General features: G+C 36.7%; 1 protein-coding gene across 4 annotated transcripts in view; it reads left to right on the top strand.

The window, feature by feature from the left end:
• mcf2la (mcf.2 cell line derived transforming sequence-like a) overlaps positions 1 to 27,545 on the top strand; it is a 65,604-nt gene that overhangs the window by 29,949 nt on the left and 8,110 nt on the right. For all 4 annotated transcript variants that reach the window (XM_063009382.1, XM_063009383.1, XM_063009381.1 and 1 more), the window contains exons 3-22: positions 913 to 1,027; positions 6,606 to 6,696; positions 14,412 to 14,531; positions 15,611 to 15,727; positions 16,590 to 16,739; positions 17,024 to 17,148; positions 17,485 to 17,599; positions 17,713 to 17,832; positions 20,443 to 20,634; positions 21,125 to 21,316; positions 21,572 to 21,728; positions 22,460 to 22,506; positions 22,604 to 22,677; positions 22,803 to 22,869; positions 23,820 to 23,935; positions 24,105 to 24,174; positions 24,505 to 24,597; positions 25,840 to 25,932; positions 26,064 to 26,189; positions 26,851 to 27,072. In XM_063009382.1, coding sequence (XP_062865452.1) covers positions 913 to 1,027; positions 6,606 to 6,696; positions 14,412 to 14,531; positions 15,611 to 15,727; positions 16,590 to 16,739; positions 17,024 to 17,148; positions 17,485 to 17,599; positions 17,713 to 17,832; positions 20,443 to 20,634; positions 21,125 to 21,316; positions 21,572 to 21,728; positions 22,460 to 22,506; positions 22,604 to 22,677; positions 22,803 to 22,869; positions 23,820 to 23,935; positions 24,105 to 24,174; positions 24,505 to 24,597; positions 25,840 to 25,932; positions 26,064 to 26,189; positions 26,851 to 27,072 — 2,402 coding nt within the window. The remainder of the gene's footprint in view (positions 1 to 912; positions 1,028 to 6,605; positions 6,697 to 14,411; positions 14,532 to 15,610; positions 15,728 to 16,589; positions 16,740 to 17,023; positions 17,149 to 17,484; positions 17,600 to 17,712; positions 17,833 to 20,442; positions 20,635 to 21,124; positions 21,317 to 21,571; positions 21,729 to 22,459; positions 22,507 to 22,603; positions 22,678 to 22,802; positions 22,870 to 23,819; positions 23,936 to 24,104; positions 24,175 to 24,504; positions 24,598 to 25,839; positions 25,933 to 26,063; positions 26,190 to 26,850; positions 27,073 to 27,545) is intronic.

Genomic DNA, 27,545 nt, shown 5'->3' with positions numbered 1-27,545 from the left:
GATCTAACCAAGGACTTGATCAGCTGCTCAAAAATATTGTGGCTGGCTTCACATGACTGAGGAAACACATGCTAGCCTTTACTTCCCTAGATTTGTACAGCAGAAAAACTTTTGAACTTCATCACAATCACTGAATTAGGAATACACATATATCAGAGACTACCTAATGGATACAAAGCACCTACATAAACCTTTCCTGCCGTGAATGTAACTCACGAGAGTAAACACAGTATAGACAGACAGACAGACCCTAGATTTGTAGCTCTTATGTGATAGTGGAGACTTTGTTAATTGGTGGAGGTAGTTTTGGTTGCTGCACTAAAATTGTGCGAGTTAAAATGGCTGTGTGTGTGGGTGGGTGTGTGTGTGTATGAGCTAGAGATCAAATAAGCGCTGCAGTGCTTCCTTACAATGTAGTAAATGTCTAGCTTTAGTAATCCCAGTGCACTGCAGCAACCCCCCCCCCCCCTTCCCCCATACACACACACAAGCACACACTCAAATCTGTCTTTACATGCTCAATGCTCACTCTGTGCCCATAACTCAGCCATCAATCCGCATGGAAATATGACGGATGATGTCAATGACTTTATTGAACAAGGCCTTGACGGCATGCGTGCAACCAAAATCATTACTCACAACTGGCTTAGACCTCTGGGTGTATGTGTGTGGAGATTGCACCTCAGTTTATGGGCATTTTGAGTCCCGGTACAATTTCTCAGCCTTACAGTAAGCTGCAAGCACCGATTCATCTTACTGCATGTCCAGTACTGCAATGAAAGAAGGGTACATGTGCCCTCTTGTGGCTGAGCCAACCTTTATAGTACTGGTAGTTCTTAGGGCTGAATAATAAATAACAAAATCAACACTACCTTGGAAATAATCATCTGTTTTTCTGTTTAATATTCCCAGGGGGCAGAGGTGCGAATGGCAGCCCCATCATCGTCTTCCCAGAGTTCCCTACGTTTACTGAGCTGGAGGATCAAGAATTTCACAATGTATTGAGCTACCTGACCAGTGTACCCAGGTGTGTATTCTCAGGTGCATTTACACTGGATTCGTTCCTATTCTATTCTATTCCTTTTCTACCCTACCAACACTCATGGTTTGTTTTATTAACTGATCCAAATCCAAACCAATTAATACCCCATGTTTAAGTCTTTTCCTTTTGTCACTGTATACAATGAAAATAAACTTTTCCACGCTGTATTAGCACATTGTAACTGTCATCAAAGTAAAAATGACACTGATAATTTATTAATGAATCTGATAATTATTTTATTATTTAATTTAATTTACCATTATAAACTTGCATGGGTATAACCAATCACCTTCCAGATTACACCTGACATCAATTAGTTAGTTGGTTTTGATAGAATAAAACCAGCTGTTCTTTGAGAAATTCTAGAATTCTAGAAGTGCATGGTAACACAAAAATGATTACACATGGTATCCCTCTGAGTGCTGTCAAGAGACCGCAATGCATCATCAGGAAGTGGAAAGTGTATGGTACCCTTAACGCTTTGCCAAGATCAAGGCTTCTGTCCAAACTGGGTGACTGAGTCATGAGGATATCATTTAAGGAAGCTACAGAGCGGCCAGTAGCAACTTTGAAGGACTTATAAATCTGTATGGCTGAGATTGGACAGTTTGTTCATGTGATCTCACAAGATTTACACAAAGCTGGCCTTTATGAGAGGGTGGAAAGAAAGAAGCCGGTCCTGAAAAAGTGCCATGCTGTGTCTTGTTTGTGCTTTGCCACAGTATCATGTAATCATGTGGCAACAGGCTTTATGCTCGGATGAGATGTATCTGTGTAAAATGTGTATCATTTATGTATTAAATATTTTTCACAATTTTGGACCCAGATCTTGCCAGCAGATGTCACCGAGGGTTTGTTTTTTCACTGATGCTCAGGCTGAGGTTTTTAAAAGCATTGCATTATTATAGCACTAAATTATTCATGTTTGTAGAAATAAAAAATTTATGATTTCATTAGTGATTGGTCAGTGAAATGACCTTCAGATCATGTGTTACATTTGCATTATAATAAATAATTCTATTTTTGCTCCTGTAAAGAAGAAACACTACAATTAGTGATTTTAAACACATTTATTTAGTCTATGCATATTTAATACTAATTAAATATTCATTGCTTACTGACACACAGACCTAATATTGTATATTATAATTTTATATAAATAAAACTCCCCTCCCCCTTCTCGGCCTGTTACTCTCTCCTACTGTGTTCTCATGGGAGTAGGCACGAGTGAATGAAGGGGAGTGAAGGTGAAACGGGGAAAGGGAGAAAAGGATTTTCTAATTGCCTGGGGTCTGCCAGCTTTAAAATAGGATGCAATTGTGGATTTAATTTGGTGGTACTTAGCTTAATACACTATATGGCCAAAAGTATTTAGACATCTGACCATGAGCTTGTTGGACATCCCATTTCAAAATTAAAATTGGTATTAAAATAGAGTAACCACTGTGTGACCTTTTAGCTGTAACAACCACTCAACTGAGAAGGCTTCTTTCAAAGGTATGTCTGTGGGAACTTGTGCTCATTCAGTCAAAGGAGCTTTTTTATGGATAGGCACTGATGTTGGTCAATGTCTTACTGAGTGTTTGAGTTCATTTCAAAGCTGTTCAGTCGGGGCTCTCTGCAGACCATTTGAGTTTCTTTAAACCAAGCATTTCATGTATTTGTTCCCCTGTGCAGAAAGAAAGGTTTATAGTCACACAGAAATGGTTTTTTCCTAAACTGTTGCTGTAAAGTTGAAAGCATATAAGTTTGAATGGGGAAGCTTATAGAGAGAATGCCATGACAATATGACATGCAGTCCATTTAACACCAAACCGGCTGAAGAGCAATATCACAAATATTAAGACTAATTCAATTCTGCATTTGGTGTTTTTAGCCTGTTTACATTTTTTGGTTAAAAGTGGTTTGACACACAGACACATTCTCCCCAATATACCAGCGCATTAGTAGTTTGGGTTTTTAATGGTAAAAACCTCACTTAAAAAATGTTCTCTCAATTCCTTGTAAGGGGACCATTGGACCACAGCTATGCCAGCAGAGCATCTAAATTGATGTTTTTTAACTTATTTATTTAGGTTTTTCTAAATCTGCCAGTTCTCTACAATGTAACAAAATGTAATGTTTTGCACTACATGTAATGTTGTACACGTATTTAATTGCAGCTACAATTAAATAATTAATAATAAACTATAAATTTAAAAACAAAATAAGACAGTAGTATCTGTAAGAGAAGCTCAGTGTCACTAATTAGTTTTTTTTAAATAGTTTGGTAAGATAAGATCCTTCATGTCTTTGAAATACACTATATACACTAAATACACAATTTCAGTGCTGTTTATAGCCAGCTTTTTTTTAGACACAAAAAGCCATTAGGAAAATGACAGCTGGCCTTGAGAGAGTAGAAGATAGTCAGTAGATACTAGCACCCCCCTTTTTTTAGTGTACCTAATTTTTGGTGATAAAATAGGAAAAAAAAATTTGAAAAATAAAGCAGTTTGTAATTACAACTTCTCAAATGGGGCAAAGCAAACCTGAAAACTTGTGCAGGGCAGTGGGTCTTCAACTGTGGAAATGAGAACCTATTCTAGTATGTCCTATCAGTCATTTATAGAAGTTAATAAAGATTAATCAGTAAGATTTTGTTATGTAGGTGAACATTGTGTCAGTCATGATGTTTGCTGTGCTGTGTGCTTGGGAAGCAGGCGAACTGAAAAACTACATCTCTTCCCTTTTCCTCGATCAAATATTTCTTTCTTTTTTTTCACTTCAGCAGGGCAGTGGAGTGTGTGGAATTGGAGGGGGAGATGCACAAAGGGGGATTTAAATGGAGGGCTAGCTGGGGAAAAGGATAAAGGAATGTGCAGCTTAATAGGACTGAATAATGTATGTATACTGTGTGGGGTTGAGTTTGTGCACAAACGTGTATTATTATTATTTCTATATGGACAGAAGAAATATGACCATCAGCAGATTGTTGCTTTGCTAGGCAGAATCTGCCATTTTTTAAGACCCACTCCCCTGTCCCCCTCTTCCAGCCACATTAGCAATTCAAGAACGCCTGCAGGCTAAACTGCCTGTCATATCTACGCTCTGCTTTGATTGGACACGAGGAAGCACCTGATGCTGCAGGATTGGCTGGTGGATTAAGCGGGGAGGCAGACCAGCCTGCCTTCTTGGTCGCTGCCTACTGTGGCACTGCAGCCATAAACAGAGGGTTTAGAGAGTGAAAAATGGAACTACACACATGCAGATGAAGGAAATACCATTTGTGGAAAATACCAACAGTAGCCTATTTCTATATAAGGATTCCTGGGCTGTAAACCTCGGATTTGGATTGGATTGTGTCTCCTTTACTTGGGTGGTTTTGAAAGAACTGATGATGTAGCCGTGGCAATGCAGCTCACTGCTGTCGATGGAATGAACAGGCGCTCTCCATGGTGATGGATTAAGAGAGCAGTTTAGCATCTCTGCTTTACATCGCTGTAGTTATGATCTAAACGGAGATACCTTCCTGTACGTCTGATGGATATTCTTTTGTATTTACACTGGTGATGGCTCTTCTGACACCTGCACTTTCTTTTGTATTTAATCAGAGATTGGCCTCTCAACTAATTACACATAGCTGTAAACTTGGTTAAAATTAGCTAATTAGCTAAATCCATTTTTGATTCTGGTGCATTAAATCACAGCTTCCCATTTTTTAAACCCTTTTCTCTGGCTGTGCTGAAATCTGGGTTGCTAGAAAACATACTACTAGAAAACTAGAGCTAAATAGGCATGATACCAAACTGTTTCTATATTTGTATTTCTTTATTTGACTTTATTCTAATTGTGTTAATAAGCAAGTGTGACTAAAAATGCTTTATTTTGCTAATTTATAAATAAGTAAATAACTGATTAGGTGTATGTAATGAAAGCCCAGACATTTCTGCAAAAAAAAAAAAAAAAACAACAACAAAAAAAGGTTGTAAGCACTGTAGGTTTACCTCATACCACAAGAACAAAGAATATGTATGTGGGGGAAAACTACATTTAATAAATGTAATAAAATTAATGTTAATTAATCATGTTGCTTCAATAAAAATTAATGGGGTTTATTCAGATCTATTCATATTATACTTGATCAAAAAAGATTATATATATTGTAGTTTCTAGGCTGTGTTGTACATAGTGAATTTGTACTTTTGTTTGAGTTTACATGGATCACGTGACATTGCTTTCATGTTACAGACTTTCCTTTCAGAATTGTAATAATGACCCTAATCATCAGTGTGATCACCATCATCAGTGTAACATCTGTCTCCATCATGAGTGTAAAAAGTCACCGTCATCTGTGCTAAGCATCTCCATCGAGTGTTACAATCACCCCCATAATGTGTGACTACTATCAGCAGTGTAACAATCATCACTATCATGTGTGATAACTATGTTCATCATGAGTATAGCAACCAGCTCCATCATGTGACAACCATCCACATCCAACCATCTGGAAACCATCTCCAACACAAGTGTAGCAACTATCCCCATCATGTTAGTACCATTCCTAAACATGTGATAAACATCTCCATCACAGATGTGACAGCCATCTCCAACATAAGTGTAGCAAGCATCCCCATCATGCAACAACCATCCATATCATGTCTGAAACCCATTTCCAACAAAAGTGTAGCAACTATCCCCATCATGTAACAACCATCCACATCCAACCGTCTAGAAACCATCTCCAACACAAGTGTAGCAACCATCCCCATCATGTTAAAACCATTCCTAAATGAGTGTGATCAACATCTCCATAACACATGTGACAGCCATCTCCATCATAAATGTAGTAACCATTCACGTCATGTAACAACCATCTGTATCGTGTCTGGAAACAATTTCCAACACAAGTATGGCAATCATCGCCATCATGTTAGAACCATTTTTAAAAGAGTGTAACCACCATCCCCATCATGAGTGATTTGACCATTCTCACAAAAGTCATTACTCAACAAAGCATTTTAATGCCATCCTCACTTAAAAACATACATAAATCAAATATTAGACCCTAGTCACTATCAAATGAATTGTACAGTGAATAGACCAACAACAAACTTTGGTCAAGAATATTTTAATTGTAAAACATCTAATTTTACATCAAATATTTTACATGATGCAAGTTTAAAGGACGGATGCATTCTGCCCTTAAAGCATTTAATATTATTTACATTACTACATAGTGCTTTATAAAATGTCATGTGACAACCAGCCACATTTTTCCCTGATCTTTATCTTCTATGCTAAAGAAAAAACTGTCTTATTTTTGCAATGGAAACAATGAAAACAAATTTTGAGTTGGATTTTTAATTGTCATGAAGCCCAGGTAGTTTTACGAAATAGCTTATTTCACAATATTTGTAATTAGAAAATAATGCAGTAGTAGATTTGAGTGTAGGTCTACAATAGGTTCTTTAGGTGTGTAGTAGATACATATGTGGATAAGTATGTGGGGAAACAATCAATAGGTGTGTGTGTGATTTGAGAGACTGTGCTGCCATGGTGACCATACTGCTTTACCTTGTAGCCTCGGCGCATCAGGAGTTGGCTTCATCCTGGTCATCGACCGCAGGCAAGACAGATGGGCAGCAGTAAAGGGAACACTACTGCGCATCGCTGTGAGTGTACTCAATGTTTTTATTCTGTTTGTTTGCATGGCTTTGTTTCTAAGGATATGTAGAATGTGGAATATTAGATGGAACTATAGGGTATTTTCTTCTGTACTGTGAGACAATCTTAATGTGTTGCTAGGATGCATGTTCAAAGCAAAAGTATGTGAACACCCATCCTAATGACTTAACCATTGCTAGCAGATCTGAAAAATTATATTGAATAAATTCAATTCTTTCAACTATGTGGCAACATCTAGGGAAATGCCCTTTCCTGGTCTGGTCACTAAACACCTTTAGTGTGAATTGGAACATCAGTACCTGACCTCAATCAGCACATTTTCTATACACTATCCAAAATCTTGGATGCATGTGGGGGTGTAATAATGTACATCATTTTGGAATTGGATGTCCAACAAGCTCATGGTCAGGTGTCTACTTACTTTTAACTATTTGTAGCATTTCCATGTTATTTGGATTTTTACAGCTCACATTTCCCATGCTACTTTGACAACTTTACCTTTGTTTTGATCTCTGTTTGTGTTTTAAAATAGTTCAGTCTTCATTGTGTTGTAGAGATACGATTAGTGATATGTTTGGGGTAAAACTGAATTACAACACTAAACATTTATTGTTGTATCTTGGTCAATAAGGACAGTAGCAGTAGGCTACTGTGGTTTATCACCAAGTTTAAACAGACTGGTGTAAAACTTTGTGTTCATGTTCTCCAGTCTTTATCAGATAGTCATGTTTAGACCAACAAATGTACTGAGGGCTAGTTTTGTGACCACAGTTTAAACCCAGCCATAGATTAATTATAATAGGGAGACTGAAATCCACATCCCTCATAATGCATCTGGATTTAATTAGTTCTGCAAATGAACTTAGCAAATACTTAAACAAATGAGAACACTCTTAGTGAGTGTAATTTTAAAAGATTGTTTGACCATTTAATTATTCTTTTGACCAGCTATACTTTCATTCACCTCTTCATAATACAAATACCTTAGACCCATATTAAGTGCAAAAAATAAACATAGGTTGTAATGTTTTACCTTATTATGGGATGTGGCTGAAGACGTAGTTAAGTGCTGAGTGAAGTTAATATGAAGGACCATCATTGTAGTGACAGTGGTAATGCTCTCACTGGGGCTGTTGAGCTGTCAACAAGAGTGGAATCCACAGGGGGGTTTATAGGGGCTGTTTGTAAACCTAGGTATGTGTGAGTTGGTCTGGGGGAGAGGGCTTACTGAGCTAATGTGATTAACAGTGTTCACTGGATCAATTTTAAGGAACTCTTAACTGGATTAATGCTTCCTATTTTGACTGATTGAGTCACAAGTATTTTATAGCACTTACAACACCAAATCTGGCTTAGATGTTTAAGTGTAAAATAGTATATTTAATAAGACAGTAAAATACTGAATCGTAGTACAGTGGTTGCCACACAGTAACTTTACTCCTAAGGAACTGGGTTTGGTTCTTCAGTCCTCCAAGCTGAGATTATTTTATAACCGCTTGATTTTGGTTTATTATTGTTTTTCGCTGGCTCAATAAGAGTCAGCTCCCGGAGCCACATTTTTTTTTTGTCAATGGCTGTTAAAATAGCTTCTTAAAAGACTATCTAGCACACCTCTACTATTTAATTATTTAGTTATTTTACATAAGCAGTGAGATTGAATTAAATTGAAGCTACAATTGAGTAAGTACAAAGGGGTGAATACTATTATGCAGAGCCTAATTGAATTATTCAATTACTCCAAGTTGGAGACATCAGCTATTCCATCAAATCTGCAATTCAAATACAATCCAACTGTCAACAAAAGTAAGCTAATTGTACAAAATTAATTTTAACTTGCAGAAACTGGTTCAGCTGTGTTTAAGTAGTGTTAGGCATGGTTTATGCTTCATCAGTATTTTTTTTCTGAAAAGCATCTGAAATTAACTATAAATGCTCCAGATGCTATAAAAGTTTATCAGAACAATATGTGACTTGTGGCTACTTAAAATGTCATTTCACCTAAAACTGCTTTAGTAGCTGTAAATTTTGTTGGAGACTTGATGGAATTACACCATCTCGATATTCTCGGGCAAAATACACTACCTGGTTAATATGTGGACCCCTGACCATGAGCTTGATGGACATACCATTTTAACAGTAGAGGGGGTGGCATGGTGGCTTGGTGGGTAGCACTGTCGCCTCACAGCAAGAAGGTCCTGGTTTCGCTCCTCAGTTGGGGCAAAATACACTCACTACCTGGTTAATATGTGGACCCCAGACCATGAGCTTGGTGGACATACCATTTCAACAGTGGAGTGCCCGCTTTCCCTATGTTGCAGCTATAACAGCATCCACTTTTCTAAAAAGGCTTTCTATGGGATTTTGGTGTTTGTAAATTGTAAATAAAACTGCAATTTCCTCAATAAGCATTTTAAGGTTGGAAAAGAGGGCCTGGCTCACATTTGACATTCTAATTAAACATTCCTACTTGACATTCCATATTCAAATGATTTGGAATGGACTGTTCAACAAGCTCATTCAACATAATGTTGGCCATAGTTTTTATTATTATAATATTTTATTATTATTATTATTTTTACTATTACAAATAAGGAGTAAAAAATACAACGTCAAGTTGCTCACCTTTAAATTCATAAACAGTACTACATTACACGTGCAACCTGAAGTTTGTTCCAGCATAATCATTTAGCATTTAATTTTAAATACACACTGATGTGAAGCTCTCAGCACTGTGGGTTAATGGAGAGCTTCTGGTTTTTCCACACTCTAATTTGTACATTCACCAAATCAAACACACCTGTCCAAATTACCAGGAAATTGTAATCTATGCAAATCCATGCTAATGTATGGTAATTTAACCCAGAAAAAAATGTCCCGTGCTGTGAATAGAATTGACCCCACTATAATAGAATTGGCTTTAGGTTTGTGTTTAATAAGCTTCCCATTTGCTTATGTTCAGGGTAAAATGCTACACTGTACTTTTATTAAAATAGAAGATGGAGTTCAGGAGTGATTTTCCTGCAAGCAAAGCAAAGAAAGGTCAAATTCAATTCAAAATTTGTAGGTAATAGATGTTTTACTCAGGGTTTACTCTACATCTCTAAGGTAAAGTATTTCACCATATACATACTAAAAATCAGGTGAATGTTCTGGTGTGCTTTGGAGTAATAAATGTGGATGCTGTCAGTAGCAGAAGTTGGTATTAAAATTGTGGTAAAGTAAACAGGAGAGTAGTTGTTTTATAGTTTTATAAGCAAAGGTTATAGGTCATGCTTGCAGTACTAGGGATTGTAGTGAACTAGGAGTACATACCTGAATGTTTGTTAGTTTAAAGGAGCAATACCTCGAAGTTCAATGGCATTGTAGAACGTTCTACACCGCCAAATTAATGATTCAAGTTCCTCTGGGTATATTTTTGATCCAGCTTATTTTTAGAAAACCCACAACAAATCTATGGAAAAATTCATAGAAAAAAACAGAATTCATTGAAATCCCAAGACTGCTATAACATCTGCTCCTCCTCCTTCCGCCTCCAGCCACAGTCACTCGATCACTGTCGCCTTTAAAGTGAATAATAAGCATCTCATAATAGCTGCCTCCAGCCCATCAGGCTCAGTACATGTTGAGGGTGAATAGGGTGTAAACACATGTATAGGTGGGTGAAGCCAACCATTGGAGCTAGCCGAGTTTTATTTAACAATGCGAGTTGAACAGGTCACAGGTAGCTTCCTAGGATCAAAGGTGAGAGGGGAAAGGTTATGTTATGAACAGAAGGTTATTTGGTTAAATTCCCCAGGCAATTTAGCAGAAAATAAATGAGTTTATTCTGAGGTTAATACGATTAATGTAATAATCCAGCACTGTTCAGCTTGATCTCTGGAGACCAAATCTGAAGAGTATGATAAATTATTATTAACTGTCATTTTAATATGAATATGTATATTAAAAAAAGAAACTAGTAAAAACTGAATTTTTTTTATTCTTACATTTTAGACAAAAAAGATAGCAAATAAGGTTTATAAGGGAAAACAAAAGGAGATCAGTACAAGTAAAGAATAGAACAAAAATACAAGGTTGAGTGTTATGTGAACCTTTTCTATTAATTAAACATTTTAATGGTTTAGGAACTGAGGATGCTTGTTACAGTGGAAATCTGTACCATTCTTGCTTGATACATACAGAAACATGTCTCTGGATTCCCTGAATCTTTCCACAAGATGATGTACAGTAGATGGCAAAAGGCCTAAAATATTTTTTAGTCTATTCCATTGAGAAATGACAGTTGACGATTCTCTTTGCTTGCAAGCCTGAGCCTTTGCTTGATCCTCCTTCAGAAATTCTTTTTATTTTATTTTATAAAATGTCCCAACTTTTCTGGAAATGGGGTTTTAAATGTTTTGTTTTAATTGTTAAAAATATATTATTAGAATTTTGAGTACAGAATGTGTCTATATGTTCTGTACATTTAAGAGAATGATTGTTCTTTATGTACAGAATTTGACATAAAATATTAAATGTGCCAAAAATGTGTTGAATTCAGCGAATAAACTGCAATTGCTCAATAAATAGAAGTTTGTTCCCCTTAGTGGATGTATTATACCCAAGTCTAATTTAGGGGAATATTTGAGTAAAAGGGTTATGCAGTGGAATTGTATTAGCTGTGTGTATGGTTGTGGGTTTATGCTGGCATGTTAATTGAATTTGGGGGTCTTGTGTGTCCCAATACTGATTAGAGTGGTGGTGTATCAGTGTGATGGCAGTTGCTCCCTGGAGACCGACCCCCCCCCACCAATACACACAAACATGCGCGCACACACGCACACACACACACTCGCACATCTCTAAAGACACTCATGCTTTGCTATCTCTTTGTCATGCATCAAGTCACTTTCATTGTCATGTACCATCCATCTCACCGTTTCATTTTAGTCTCTCAGGTATGGAGTTATGAGAGGGGGCCTGAGTGGGAAAGCTTGTGAGAGAGATTAGGTATAGGATTTAAGATGAGACTCTGGGCAGCCGCTGGCTTAGACCAGACATATCACTCACCCACTCTACACATAAAAACACACAACATAAGAGATTGTCTTTGTACTCATTCAGCCAGAACTGGAATGTGTGTTCTGTAAAGGTTTACCATTTAGCACCATTAAATGGACATTGTGTGTATATCTTATAGTTCTCTGTTCCATTAAGAGCAACAAACAAAGGCTATTTTCAAATCACAGCCTTGGCCTCAGTCTCCTGAGATCTGTGTTACACTGGGGTTCAGTAAATTATAAACCTTCAAATGCCATGTCCAGCTGTAAACACACAATAAAGGCCAGCGTTGTTCTGAGAGCACGTGTCAATTCATATTACCTCAAATAATAGAGTCTGTCCCTTTCTCTACCACTGCTTTATACAGAGGCGACATGTGCGGCTTGACAGGTTTTCCTGCCTTGTTCAGGGCAAGTCTGGCCAACTGGCTCAAATGAAACATGTTATTGTCATGGTAATCAAAGGTCAGGGGTCAGAGACTGCCTTCATCATAAAGTGGTTAAATTATTTTTAACATAAAATAGAGGGCTTTTAATGCATAACTAATGCCAGCAAATGTACATTACAAGATAATATACAAGAATACAAGAAAACATATAGGTAAGAGATAAAATATTTAATGAAAATAAATTTGTGATGAACCACCATAACAGAAAAGAAATAAAATAAGAACATGCACTTGAGGGATGACAAACAAAAAATAGTGTGAACAAAATTTGAACAAAAAAGCATTTTTAAGAACTACAAGGTGAAAGCCACATGAACAACGATTGGCCTGTTGTTCAGATATGGGTGGAATTAAGCCGGATAGGGTCTCTCTGTCATAACTAATGGTGTGTCTCTCCGTACACAGTGCTGAGCTGCACTGCACTCATCAAAGTGTAGGTGATAAGATGCATACGGCATGCTGCCCACGTGTCGGAGGGGGGCGTGGGTTAGCTTCGTTCTCCTCAATCAGAGCAGGGATCAGCATTGGTGGAGAGGAAGCATGACGCAATTGGGCAATTGGACGCACTAAAAGGGAGAAAAAGGGGAGAAAATGCATAAAGAAAAAAATAAGAAAAAAACTAGAAGGGAAAACAATTTGAAAAAGGAAAAGATCATAAGGAAAAACAGCAGCAGTTTAAATAGGACAAAAAAGATCAAAGACGAAGATGAAATTATAAAAACAATCGTAATTGCAATTTAAAAGGAAAAAGAAATGAAGTAAATTAAAACGATATAAAAATGACTAACATAACAAAGAAAGTACATGGAAAGGAGGACAAAAAAAAAGAAAAAAGACTTTTACATTTAATTTATTCCCTGGTTTTGTTTTCTATCTTGGGCAATAAAAATGAAACAAAGAAAAAGAGAAGAAATAAAACAAGGACAAAGCCAGACAACACAATAGAACTATATTAATAGCTCAGCAGAAAAAGCCACTCTTCACCCTTCCCCCTGTGCTGAGTGTTGTACTTATTTGAGGTTAATTACTGTCCTCATTACCTTGCCGGCGTCCACTCCATGATGATGAATTTGCATGGTAATTAAGCTTGTTAGCCCTCGTTAGAAAAAGCCATGTTTGAATGGCTTAACAAAAGTAAAAACGAACAATAACCAGGCCCCTGATTTGTCTCATATCAGATAGCTGGAGCCCGTTCAGCACGGCAGACTGTGCGGAGCGTGCCAGGACTGGCTGATAGGGTGGGGGGTGACACAGAATTAGCTATGTGTGTATCAACACATTTTCCACAGCACCCATCCCTAAGCAGTGTTTACCATCAAATAACAGATGTAGAACTGATCTGAATTAACACTGTTCCTGGATCAGTATAACATTTGACCAGTACATTAACACTAGGCATGTAGCATTAAGCCAACATGGTGGTCCAGTTTTCTCAGACACTACGCCTTTCACATTCATCGTTAAGCAGGTTGCCGCTCGTGCTTATTGATTCGTTGATAAATATTTAAGGAGACATCTTGCCTCACGGGGGGAACTTTAATGAACAGTGGATGAGCACAGGGAATCTGAATGGGAATGAATGCATGATCACATGAATTCTCACCTTTATATACACACATGCACTGGCAAGGTGGAGCGAGAGCAGAGTGAGACCATTGTGACTTGGTCCAGCCCTAAAGCAATTAAATGACTGTTGGCATGGCAACTGAAAGAATCAAGGGATTACCAGACAAGAACACAGACTATTGTATGACGTCTGTGTGTGTGTGTTTTTTTCTTATTATTTATTTTTATTAATTTCTTTACATTATTACACAAAATGATAAAGAAATACCTCAGAAAACCAAATGATGTATTTTACTGAAGGACAGTAAACATTTTTGTTATTATTAGTACTAACATTGATTGAGGTTTAAGATTCCAGGATCATTGTTCTATTAGTATAATTGTTTTTTTAATGTTTTTTATTTATTTAGTTTTTATAAGCCTTTTTAAGCTCCTCTTGTTTTCCCACATGCTAACTGTAGACCCATACATTTTTTTCTAGTTTTGTGCTATCCAAACAAAATAAAGGTTTAAGTTCATAATTCTTCTTATTTAATTTCAGTGGTGTGATGGAAACATAAATGTGGATGTATTATCGCTGTTATTTATCGTCAATGTAAAATGTATGGAACATAATAATGTAATGTATTGGGTTTCTTTGTTTAACAGGGCTCTTTCCCAGGAAACCTGCAGCTGGTATTGGTGTTGCGGCCCACCACCCTGTTACAGCGCACACTTTCCGACTTCTTATTTAGGTTCAACAAAGATGAGTTTAAAATGAAGGTGCCGGTGAGTGAACCATCACTCTCTCTCACACTCAATTAAGGAAAAGGAAATATTTTCTTAATACAGAACACAGAACCACAGCTGTGGAATTATATTGTTCTTATATAAAAAAATCTGACCTGTTTTTTGTGAATCAGTCACTTTGGCATCATGCAAAAACTGAAAACTGAGAAAACTATACAAATATCTACACACATTAAATATCTGGCCTACATATCAGTGTTGTGTAGATTTCGTTGTGATCAGGGTAGCTGTGGGTCCAGTGCCATCTCGAAACCCTAAGAGCATGGAATACTCCCAGGACCGTGTAAATTAATTTCCCATCTCTGATGGTTTCTACATGTTACTCTAAATAATTTCTGGTCATAAAACAAAACATATTACACAAAGCAAACTTACTGATTACTGATTTACTGAAGACTTACTGAACTGCATAACAGATTTTTTTTTTTTTTAATTAAAAAAATTTATTAGTATAAGAGACAAATCAATCTAACCTCAGTGTCAACATTGTAAAAAGTAATAGCTCCTTCACATTAATAACTGGTTGTACCATCTGCAATTAGATGCTCATATTAATCAGACAGACTGCTAGGTTTTGGGACATTACCTGCTTTTTAAATGTTATAGACACTGTTAAAAATTGCTGATCCTGTACTGTCCAAAAAAACGGAATGCATCATTATTTTGCCAGACATTGTTCTTGGTTGTTATATCTAAATTTATTTGAAAATTTGAAAATAGTTTCTAAGGATTTGTTTTGATCTGTTTTTAAGTAATCAAGGTTTATGAGTAGTAATACAGTAAAATTACAAAGAAACAGTTTTAGATAAGATTTAGAAATTTTACTGTGCCTTTAATACTCATTTTTTTGCTCAACCCACAAATTCATTATTCATTCTATATTACTGACTTACACACACACACACACACACACACACACACACACACACACACACACACACACACACACACTCCTAGTGGTTCAGCGTGCTTTATTACTACACTAATTACATATCTAATATCTGGGGCTTTTCCCTAGAGCATGCTGTATAGTGAAGGGTGTAAAACGTGTGTTGCAGGTCATCATGCTTAGTTCAGTGACTGAGCTGCACAGCTACATAGATCGTTCCCAACTCACCCAGGAACTAGGGGGCACTCAGGAGTACTGCCACGAGAAGTGGCTCTCACACCGCACAGTGAGTAAAGGCTAAATGGACATATGTGATTAACATGGACAAGCATGCCAACATTAGTCAGAATAATTGTCAGAAAAAATATTTGTTTTGGTTAATAATATCTTTTTTTATTCATGAAAAAGTCATTCATAATGTACCAGCACACTTTCCCTCAAAGGCATGATTCTTCTATGAATTTAGGTGATTTTGAAATTTTCTCTTTTTTAATGTACAATATACAGTATAAGATAAGTTTCAGAAACTGACTTCCAAAAACTTTTCCTCCGCACTAATCTGTAGAGGAAACTGCAAACTGCACCATGCATATTTTTATTTAATAAATTTTTTGGAAAAATGTTTCCAAATGTTCATTTAATAAATACTTCTGGAAAATATGTATTTTTGTAATCCTGTCATTTGTGATTAGAAGGTGAATAGCGATTTATTGGTGACAGCTATTTATTTTACCTAGTGTATTTGTTTTTAAAACAAATTTTGAAACCTGAAGACACACTGATGCATCAGTTACAAGTGTGTTTTGTGTCTAGACCTTTAGGTATCAGGTGATATTTTCAATTGCAATATTACTTTAATTACACAGATGTTAAGATCCTATTGATCCTGTAGTCGTGCTGGTTTAACTGCTCAGGTTAATCTCATGGTTTGGTGCCTGTGGACTGTGGATTATGTAGTATTGGTTATTTGATCTTACAGCTTCATTACTCCTGTGTGCACTATAACGTCCTGCTTTTAGCACTGTGCTGTTTAGTACACTCAAAGGCCTTGTTAAGTACTTGGCGGCTGGTTTAAATTCCCTCTTACTTACTGTTCATAGTTTTATATTTCATTGCACTTACCAGTAAATTTGGACTTACATTTCTAGGCTATAGAAGGCTTCGCCCTGATGGTGAAGAAGACAGCTCAGACTCTGCAGGCATTTGGGACAGAGCTGGCAGAGACTGAGCTGCCCAATGACATAGAGTCCACATCCACCCTGCTGAGCACCCACACAGAAAAGAAAGAAAACATGAAGGTGAGTAAAAGAAGATGCAAAGCGCAACTCATGGTACAGAACTGGACTACAGACGACCAGAAAACACAGCTGGTTTAACATGCATTTATTTTTGCTTACTTTTTTCTTGCTTTCTATTTTCTTTATTTTTTTTTGTATTTGTTCTTTTTGTATTTCATGTCATTTCATCTCATGCGTTTGTTTCCTTTTTCACATTTTTATATTTACAAATTACATAGATATTTTTGCTTTTTCTCTCTTTATATGTTTCCTTGTTCATTTTCCCTTTGCTTCTGTTTTTACAGGAGGATCTGAAAATAGCTTTAAGTCAAGGAGGGCGTTTATTAGAGAGCATTAACGAGCCACTGGTTGCAGATCCAGACTACAGCATGAACCATGATGAGCTGGAAAACCTGGCTACTGTACAGAGGTATATGAGACACATGTATATGTATGTAAATAAGTTTTGCAACTGCTCTTGTTCTGTAGTTGAATAAATGAAATATTGTCAAAATATAATGAATTTGAGTTATTTTATAAGTTTATAGTAGGCGTTCTGTGTATATGAAAAGAAGCATACATAAATAAAGATTACAATAGTTTTTACTGTGTATTTTTGCATGGCTTAATATGGAATATGTATGTGCATGTGTAAGCATTTGTATTTGTTCATAGTGTAATAAATAATTCACCTCTTGTTCGTCTCCAATTCAATCATCCATACTGTCCCCTTTCTAATTCTCTTGCTTGTTTGCTTGACCTCTAGGTTACTGGAGCAGTTGGATGAGACAGAAACAGCGTTTGATGATTTCTGGGAGAGACATCAGACCAAGCTGGAGCAGTGTCTTCAGCTCCGCTATTTTGAACACAACTTTAGGGAGGTACAGAAACCCTATCTGTCTGCTTTACATTGCATGAGAAGGTTTAGTATGGTTGCACTAGCACTTGGTTTTTATACTTTAATAGATAATTTAGTGTGTTGGATCTGTTTTAGGTCAGAGCACATTTGGATCAGGTTGCTGACAGACTGTCTAGCTTCTCAGAAGTGGGTATAAGCCCTGCTCATGGTGAACACATCCTGAAAGAGCTGACTAGTCATGAAGAAAAAACATGTGTAAGTATAAATAAAATTCTTATGGATTCACTTGGGTCTTTAAGATATGTCCAATTCTTTTTTTAAATTATTTTATTAATTAATTCTTTTAATTAAATTAATAAGGACATGTCTTTCATTGCCCTGCAATGTATTGCTGCCTTGCCCAGGGTGTTCCTGCCTTACACCCAGTGTGTCCTGGTAAAACCATACCAAATGCAACCTTGACCATGTTAAAGCAATTTATAAAAAAGGCTATCATTTAGGCCATTTCAATTGTCAGGTGGTGCAACCACCCCTACCATAGATGCCAGTCATTCCAAACATTCAAAACTGGCAATGAAAAGGTTATTCTGGAAGACTTCAGGACATTTAGCTTGTGTTATTGATATATGGTTGAGCTGTCTTTTTTAGCTTGTTTAATAGGTATTTTTTTGCTCAATTTAATGCTCTCAAATGTAATATTCTCAAATCAATGTCTACAAAAGTCAACATAAATTCTGATGCAGATTCAGGCAGGACAACTGGCAAAAATAGCCTTCCTTTTCTTAAAATCATACTAAAGTCCTGAGTATTGCATCAAGTTAATAGAAATTCCACAAATATTATACATTATTCTTATTCTTATTAGTATAAACATTATACTACGTTTTCAGTATTAAATAACTATGAAATGTTATATTATGCATCCTGTGGGTTGCACCACCTGACATTCATAGGATATCTATTGTTATAAAAATAAAAGCAAATGGCTATAAAATTGCTAAATACTAACAATAATCAAATTGCATATAAATTTATAAAGACCATCATTTCATGTGGTATTATCAAATCATTTTATTTTCCTGAATGAATTTGAAGAATGGAGGCACCACCACCAAACACACCTTAAAAGCTCATACATCATGTTGACAGCATTTAGTGTGTGCCATGTGTTAGAGAAAGATACCCTATCCATGTGGTACTTAAGGATATGTGTGATGCCAGATATCTATGAGACACACAGATGGTATACGTTAACTAATACAACAGTAACCTGTATTTGTAAATAGAATAAAATACAATGAAATAGAACAGAATGCCTTTGTCATATACACATATCCCAGTTTGTTTAAAAGCTGGGATCAGAGCGCAGGTTTAGCCATTGTATGGTGTCCCTGGGATAAGGACCTTGCACAAGGACCCAACAGTGGCTGTGTGGAAGAACTGGGATTCAAACCCATACTCTTTTGATTGATGGCTCAAAACTCAACCTACTTGGCTACCACTGTCCATCTGTCCATATATTTGTTTGTTTAAGGCATAGTATGTGTCCTAACTGCCCAAAGCCATCCATTTTTGCTTAGCTGTTACTCTCATTCACCCCTTATCTCCAGACTGAGACAACATATAGTAAAGGTAGAAATCAGAACAGTAAGAGGTTAACGACAGAGATGTTGATCATTGAGGTAAGCTCAGGAGCTGATGAGCCAAACCCAGCTTTGCTAAACTGCAGGGGTGCTATTAATTTTTTACTGAATGACAGAATGATTTTGTGTGTTTGTAGCAATTCAGCTGCAGCCCGGCTTAATGCTGCAGAGGCATGGGGGAGGGGGAAAATCCTTGCATCACTGCACTGCAGGATATTTCACACACTGCAAAAATGGGGTGATGCATATTCTTTGCCCTCAAGCCCACATGCTGCATAAGAACATCATTATAAATAAATAATTATTCTGTAGTGTGTGTGAGGTTTAGGTGTGACTATGTGCATAAACCCATTGTAGGGTAGAGAATAAAAACCAGCTGTGTAGCCTCAGTGGTGAAATACCCACAGTATATAACCATGGGCTAGACTGTAATGATAGATGGAATTGTAAACATGTACTAAAAACCAGTAAGACACCCAGCAAGCCAACCAAGCCATTTAATAGTTTCATTAGTTTCAAAGTGTGATTAAATATTATAGGAATCTTTAAAGATTATGCACTTCAGTTAACTATGGATGTTATTAACTGAACTTAATTTAAAAGAAATGAACAGATATTGATGTAGCTGCATTGTTTGCTTTGTCTCTATACATGATACTGATCCCTGTGTGAACCCACCTTGTGCAGGAGAAAAAAGCAGTTGGCAACAGAGCATATCAGCAAAAATGCATAAATACTTAAAAACACAGTATATGTAATAAGTCTTTCATAACAAATGTGTAAAAGTGTGCAACACCATAAAAACCTTTAAGGCTCCTAGGTGTAAAGGTAACCTGGTAATCTGGTGGGATTGAGAGGGAAAATTGCTTGTCATTTTTTATTGTTACAAATGCTTTATTTGATTCTCTCTTACTTAATTTTGGCTGTGGCTCAGAGGGCAGCACTGTCGCCTCACAGCAAGAAGGTTCTGGATTTGATCCCCAGGTGGGGTGGTCTGGGTCCTTTTTGTTTTCCCACAGTCCAAACACATGCAAGTAAGGTTAACTGGAGATACAAATTTGTCCATGACTGTGTTTGATGTTACACTTGTGAACTGATGAATCTTGTCTAACCAGTAACTACCGTTTCTGTCATGAATGTAACCAAAGTGTGTAAAACATGACGTTAAAATTCTTATAAATAAATAAATGTACTAAAGTTTTCTCAATCTCTGACTGTGTAGGATGTGCTGGACAGGGCTTTGGCTCTGGCTGCTGAAGGAGACACACTGATTGAGAATTCCCACTATGCTGTGGACTCCATCATGCCCAAATGTTTAGAGCTCAGACATGTATGTGAGGAGGTGGGAGCTGTCCTGAAGGCCAAAAAGACCCACCTGCTTAAAGCCATGGAACTCCACTCCAGCCTTGAAAAGGTAGAGTTCTTCACTAATAACAACTACTATCATACATTAAGTAAAGGATTTTTTTGTCATGTTTTATTTTGAGACTGGTCAAAGAGGTGTAAATAGAAAGTGTTTTCACCTCATTTTATCTCTCCACTTTGTCTCTCTTTGGATACAAGCACACTATTTTTTTTACTTTATTTTACTTTTTCACTCTTTTTTTTTTCCCTTTACTGATTAATATTCACTAAGCAAACCTCTGTGTGTAAATAGGTGAATCCTAGCCATGTTTTTTTTTTTTTTTTTTTTTTTTTTTTTTTTTTTTTTGTCAGGCCCTTTACAGTATTCCAAAAAGCCCAGTTATCAGTTATACATCAGTTATAAATGTTAAATACTGGCTGTTGTATGCATTATTTTTATATTCACATTATAACTATAGTATTTGTTTTTGTTAATTGATTTCGTAAATTTTTAATTTAATCTTTAATCTTTTAATCTATATCTCTCCCCTTTCCATCAGACCACCAAATGGTGCGATGAAGGAATTTATCTTCTAGCGTCTCAACCTGTTGACAAGTGCCAGTCACAAGACGGAGCTGAGGCAGCGTTGCAGGAGATTGAGCGCTACTTGGATACAGGCAATCTGCACATGCTAACAGACTTAAATAGCATCTGGAGAGATTATGAGTCTGTCCTCACTGCAGACTTTAGAGTAAGCCTAATTCAAACACCTGCTGAAAATGCCAAAGACTATGTCAGAAAGCTTTGAATATAAACATGCTCAAAAAGTTCTAAATAACCTTGTGTTTATTTTTAGCCATTAAGAGAGTATTTATGTAGTGTTGTGCAATTGATAATACTCCTGTTTGCCATCATAATTGTTCATTATTTAAAAAAAAAATACAATTCCAAAAATAATGGTAAAAATATGCCAACTTTCATTTCTTATTGTGTTTTTATGCTAAAGGAGCAGGTGGAGCGGGTCTTTCAGAAGCAGCTGTCAATGCAGGACATGTTTGAGAAAAGGAGAGTTAGCCTGAAGAAGCTAGCAGCCAAGCAGACACGGCCTGTCCAACCGGTTGCCCCTCGACCCGAGGCCATCAAATCACACGTGTCTTCTCCTGGTGTGTGTCTCTTAATTTTCTGTGCTGTTAATTACCTGTATCTTCAGGAACACATTTACGTTGATGGATGAATTTTGTCTTGAGGGTAAATGGAAAATACATCCATTCTAATCAATGTTGTTGAACAGAAAGCTGATTGATCTGAACCCTGTTGAGAAAGATCCTTATAATTGAGAGCTAGCAAATAACTGCAATGCAGTGATCTACCGTATATGTCCCTTCAATGTCATACAAGCACCCCTTCACATGATCTAACCTGAAGCTAGCCAGAGGTAAAAAGAAACCTGACAAACCTTTGCTACCATCTAGTGGGTTGTAAAACTACAAGGAATTGTGTGAGTGCGTATAGTTTGGGGAACCATGTTCACTTACACACACATACTTAAGATAATAACCAAATTGGCATAAGCACTTATTTGGCTTAATTATGGAAATTCAATTTTAAATTTAAGTTAAATTAATATAATAACAAAAAGTTACCATAGTTGGAATCTAGGAGCTAACATTTGGGCATGTCCTTTGAGGGGAATGAAAGTCTTTTCTGTCTCCCCTATTAATCAAAGTGACACTAGCCAATTCCAGCTTTCTGTTCCAGCTCATGTGTTCAGTCAGTGCTCTCTTCATAATCAGTTTATCTGCCCAATAATTTTGCACTAGCTGCATTATTTTGTTATACTTCAAATCACATTCTTTCAATTGCTTATTAATACTTATTTGTTTGTATTAATTAGTCCACAAGGAGATTTCATTGTCAACAGAAATCATCAACAACAGAAAGGTAAGCATGTAGTTAAGCATTACAGTTTTGTTCACTAGCTATTTATTAAGCATTATAGAAAGTAATGTATTTTTGTGGCATTTGCATGTGTTAACAGGGTAGTACGATCTTGCAGAATGGCAAACAGACCTATCTCTCAGAAGAGGAGGAAAGCCTCGCTGTACTCAGACGGTCAGTTAAGGCCATACATGTTCCCCTCTAGTGTGTGTAAGCATTTGACTTTAACTGACTGACTTCCTAAACACAGCTGATGAATGGTTAGATAAATGGGTGGATTTTGTTCTGTTGATTTATAGGCATGTAATGAACGAGTTGTTGGAGACGGAAAGAGCGTATGTAGAAGAGCTGCTGTGTGTACTTCAGGTAAGTACCACTCTCAGTAAATCAGGCAGAATAGTATACATAAACAACAACAATATGTAACACACACAGTTGGGATCTGTTTTTGCTTTTGTTTCATACTTTAACATTCAATAGCAGCACAAATGAGTAAAACTATGGTTTAGGCCTCAACAATTTAACAAATACTAGAACAATGAGCTTCATGGATATTTTCAGGAATTTAATCAATAGAATTGGATTCTTTGACACATTTTGTTGTTAAACTATTTTGCACATTTTGGATGTACAGAACCTGGAAAGTAGCAGTTTTTAAATAACAGAGTCATTTACAGAGCTACATATGCTGATTAACCTATTAGGGGTCCCTAAATTAATTTTTGAGCACAATTTTCTTTTCTGGAAAATTTGCTTTTAATTATACGTATACAGTATATAATGCCATTTCTAAATAAGTTTAAATAAAGTACCCATTTTAAAAGTACACTGTACACATCTCCAAACATGAGCGGATGATTAAAAGAAACCATTTATACAATTTGTAGGCAATACATAGATTGATTTAGTTTATTTTCTGGTTTGGCCAAAAATTGAAATATATCTTATTAATTTTTATAATTACAAATAAATGCTCCAAAGTTGTAGTAGTTTAATTGGTGCCTTAGGTAGAGGCATCTACTGTCTAAATTATCATTGGGAAACACAATCAGTTCCCTCCCTTTTCCTGATCAGTACTTTCCTCTATACTTATCTTGCACTTTTGTCCTTGTATAAATTACCTGACTAATGCAAGAGATATTCTGATGCCCAAAAAGGCACTTCATGCATGTTATCTGGAAAATGTAGCATGGTTTGACCGAAACCGTCTCTTCTGTAGTTCTTTTAAAACACTGCTTTATTCCTAGAGCCCTATTTTAAAGCATTTGTAGGTTACTATAACTTGTACTCATTTTACAGTGATGTCTGTGTTCCAGGGTTATGCAGATGAGATGGACAACCCAAACATGGCTCACCTCATCCCTGTCTCACTCCACAACAAAAAAGAAATTCTGTTTGGCAACATGGACGAAATCTACCAGTTTCACAACACGTACGTAGTGACCTAGTCTAGCTTAGCATGCTAACTAACCTGCAATTCAGGATTTTAAACATTTTACTACATAAACAGTTATGTTTGGGAGCTTGTATTCATTTGTCTTCAGGTTTCTTGCTTGTAGAGCAATTTATTATTTTTACATTCATGCTGGTTTTTGTTGTAGAACTTTCCTCAGAGAACTGGAGGCTTACATGGACTGCCCTGAGCTTGTAGGCCGATGCTTTTTAGAAAGAGTGAGTGCATTGTTTTATATTTTTCCTATAACATTTAAGCACATACGAACCATGGACAAAACTTTATTAGACAAAATCAAACTTCTTTGCCACACTGTTCAGTTGTTAGGTTTTGGTGTTGCTGTCTCATGGCATTGGCTCATAAGTTTGGAAACAGTGGCTGATTGTATTGCTGAATGGCCGGCCAGGTTCTTAGCTGAAAAACTTAAACTTCCCTCTAATTTGTTGTCCAGCTTTGTTTATCTGTAAGGAACAGTACATGTTTACCATAGTTAAGCTATTGATTTAAGCTGTTTACACTCATTGGTCATTCTTTTTCTTATTGTTTAGATGACAGATCTTGAAATTTATGAGAAGTATTGTCAGAATAAGCCACGCTCTGAGTCATTATGGCGGCAGTGCTCTGACTGCGCCTTCTTCCAGGTAATTCTTATTAAACATCTTTTGCGAGAACACTCACTGTTGTGTATTTGCTCAGGAAATTGCATTGTACACATACTAATCATTGTTAGTTTGACAGGTGTAGTAAATCTGAGGTGATTTTCCCCAATCTAGTTATTTCCGACTGCAATTCCTCTGCTTTCTGCACCACCCTTACTCTGGCCAAGGAGAGACACAGACTAGCACGTGCCCCATGTAGCTACACATGTAGTTGTTGGGTGCTTCTTTTCAGCTGCCAGTGGTGGATTCTCACAGTCATATCACATAAAGAGTCATGTTACACACACTGTGAATCATCACTGAAGCCGGCACCACACCTCACTAATAATGAGGGGAAACCCTGTTAGACACCTTGCCAGGTCTAAAGCACCACTACTAATTAATTCAATTAAAATAATTTGAGAGCTCAAGGCACAGTTTTGGTTGTTACATTTGTGCTTTTTAGTTTTGATGGGCCTATGCCCACTGTACCCTCAGATTCCTGTGCAACTGTGACATCATTGCTATACAATTCTCAAGCAATTATATTTACATGCACTTTAACCAGTCATGAGTTTGATTACACAGATACACATAAATGAAATTAATGATTAACAATATTATTAATTATTAATATTATTATTCATATTATTACACTTGAATGTAATTTTGATGAGTCACACAGCTTATGAAACGCCTTAAAATGTATTGTTCTAGTGACCATAATAATAATAATCAGATTACTATTACATGCCAGTGTTGAAGAAAAGGATACCAGATATACCACCATCCCACTGAGTAACTAAATCATTGTCCTAGAATTCAAGGGTCTTTATTAAATATTTTAAAATCCAGTAGCAGTTTTATATCTAGCATACTAGGAAACGTCAGCTTAAAGACTTTATGAATCTGGAAACTACTCAAAACAGATAACAATCAACTTTTGGATCAGCTTATTTAAGTTGTTTGATCATTGAGAAGTCATTAATAAATGATGGGTGTTGCTGAAGCTGATAAGGCTGAACAGGAACAAGACAAGTAAAAGATAAATCTATTATCTGTAACCTTTTACATGTATACACAGTGTCTGCTGGAGTGTTTTATAGCCAACAAGCGCATAATTTATGATTGAGTTACAGTAGTTATTAAGCTGTGTGGTACGCAGGGTGTGTATGATTTCTTGACACAGTGCCATGTCTGGGTGTGTGTGGCTGATTATTAAGAAATTATGTGTGTGTGTGATAGGAATGCCAGAGAAAACTAGAGCACAAGCTGGGCCTGGACTCGTACTTGCTGAAACCTGTACAGCGCATCACAAAATACCAGCTCCTGCTAAAGGTACAATCCTACTGCAATTCAGGCTTTGTGTCTGTGAATCCTCATAAGTGCTTTAAATCCTGCTGCATTTTTAACACCTAATATTGATTCAGTACTTGTTATATAATACACTATTGTGTATACATCCGTAGGAGTTACTAAAGTACAGCAAGGGCTGTGAGGGTTCGGAAGACCTGCAGGAGGCACTCTCATCCATTCTTGGCATTCTCAAAGCCGTCAACGACTCCATGCACCTTATCGCCATTACAGGATATGAGGTACAGAAGCCCAGGAGTTGTTTTATTTTTAATTAATCACATTGACTTGACCTTGCCCTTAAGTAGAAAGTTTAAAGCTCAGTCGTGTGCTTGTGTTCATACTATACATGTGCTTTCATGTCAGAATGGGTGGTTAAGTGTAAATGTGGCAACTATATCCATTCAAAAAACAATCCACAACACATGAATGTGTGCAAAATGCTTTTAAGTCTACTATATTTGTTCTGTACCTGGGAGGCAGAGTGTAACCATGGGTAATGTTAGAGTACTTTCTAAATCCTCTTTATCTGGGATAATTACATTTAAAATAGGAATACACATGAATCTGCACTTGCATGCATATGGTAAAAAATACACAAATAACATTAAGGTTTCATATGAAAAGTTTTTGCACTGTAATAAACTGGTGCATATTCCGTGATATATTACTGATTAGTGCCCAGTTTTTCCGAGGAGAAGTCAGAGGAAGCACATCCCAGAATACATTATATGCATGAATTAGTGCAATTGTTAGTTTTTACATTTTTACAACTGATGTTTGAACTCCATTAGAATAACATTTTACATACTAATCTTGTAGATAAATACATAGCAAAAACAGCATGAGCCACATCTGGCAAAAATCATGTCCATCATTTGATGTCTGGCTTGTTGTTACCAGGGAAACCTAAATGAGCTGGGCAGGCTGCTGATGCAGGGATCATTCAGTATGTGGACAGAACACAAGAAAGGTCATGCTAAAGTCAAGGACCTGGCACGGTTTAAGCCGATGCAGCGGCACCTGTTCCTGCATGAGAAAGCCCTGCTCTTCTGTAAGAAACGCGAAGAGAGCGGCGAGGGCTATGAGAAAGCACCATCCTACAGCTTCAAACACTCGCTCAACGTAAGAATCACAAACCACTTCAATCATTCACACACAAGGAAGCTTGCTGTTTAGGTCAGTTGTTTTCACCTATTTATTATGTGAGCTGCAACAATGACCAAAAGGTTAAATGTAAGGAAATCTTTAGTTTGCATACTCATATAGCCTGGTGTTGTGTTAGGATGAAGTTTAACAAGTTTAACAATTTATTTGACAAAAAATTATAGGTTTGTACTCATTTGTGGAAATAAAAAAAAGAATAAGAACTAGCAATTCTTAATTAAAAGTTAAACACTAATTACATGACTCATCTTGCTCTACTTTTCCGTTTGTCATAATCATACATTTGAAAAATAAAGTATATCAGTATATTAGTTTGTTTGGATCAGCAAAGTATAAGCTGGGCAGCTTAGTGGCTCAGTGGGTAGGACTCACCCCACACTGAGAAGGTCCTGAGATTCTTTTTCTCCTTGTTTGCTTGGGTTTCCTCCGGG

This window comes from Trichomycterus rosablanca, chromosome 15 (assembly GCF_030014385.1).
Source record: "Trichomycterus rosablanca isolate fTriRos1 chromosome 15, fTriRos1.hap1, whole genome shotgun sequence".
NCBI classification, from domain to species: Eukaryota; Metazoa; Chordata; class Actinopteri; order Siluriformes; family Trichomycteridae; genus Trichomycterus; species Trichomycterus rosablanca.
This window is presented reverse-complemented; position numbering and strand designations above follow the sequence as displayed.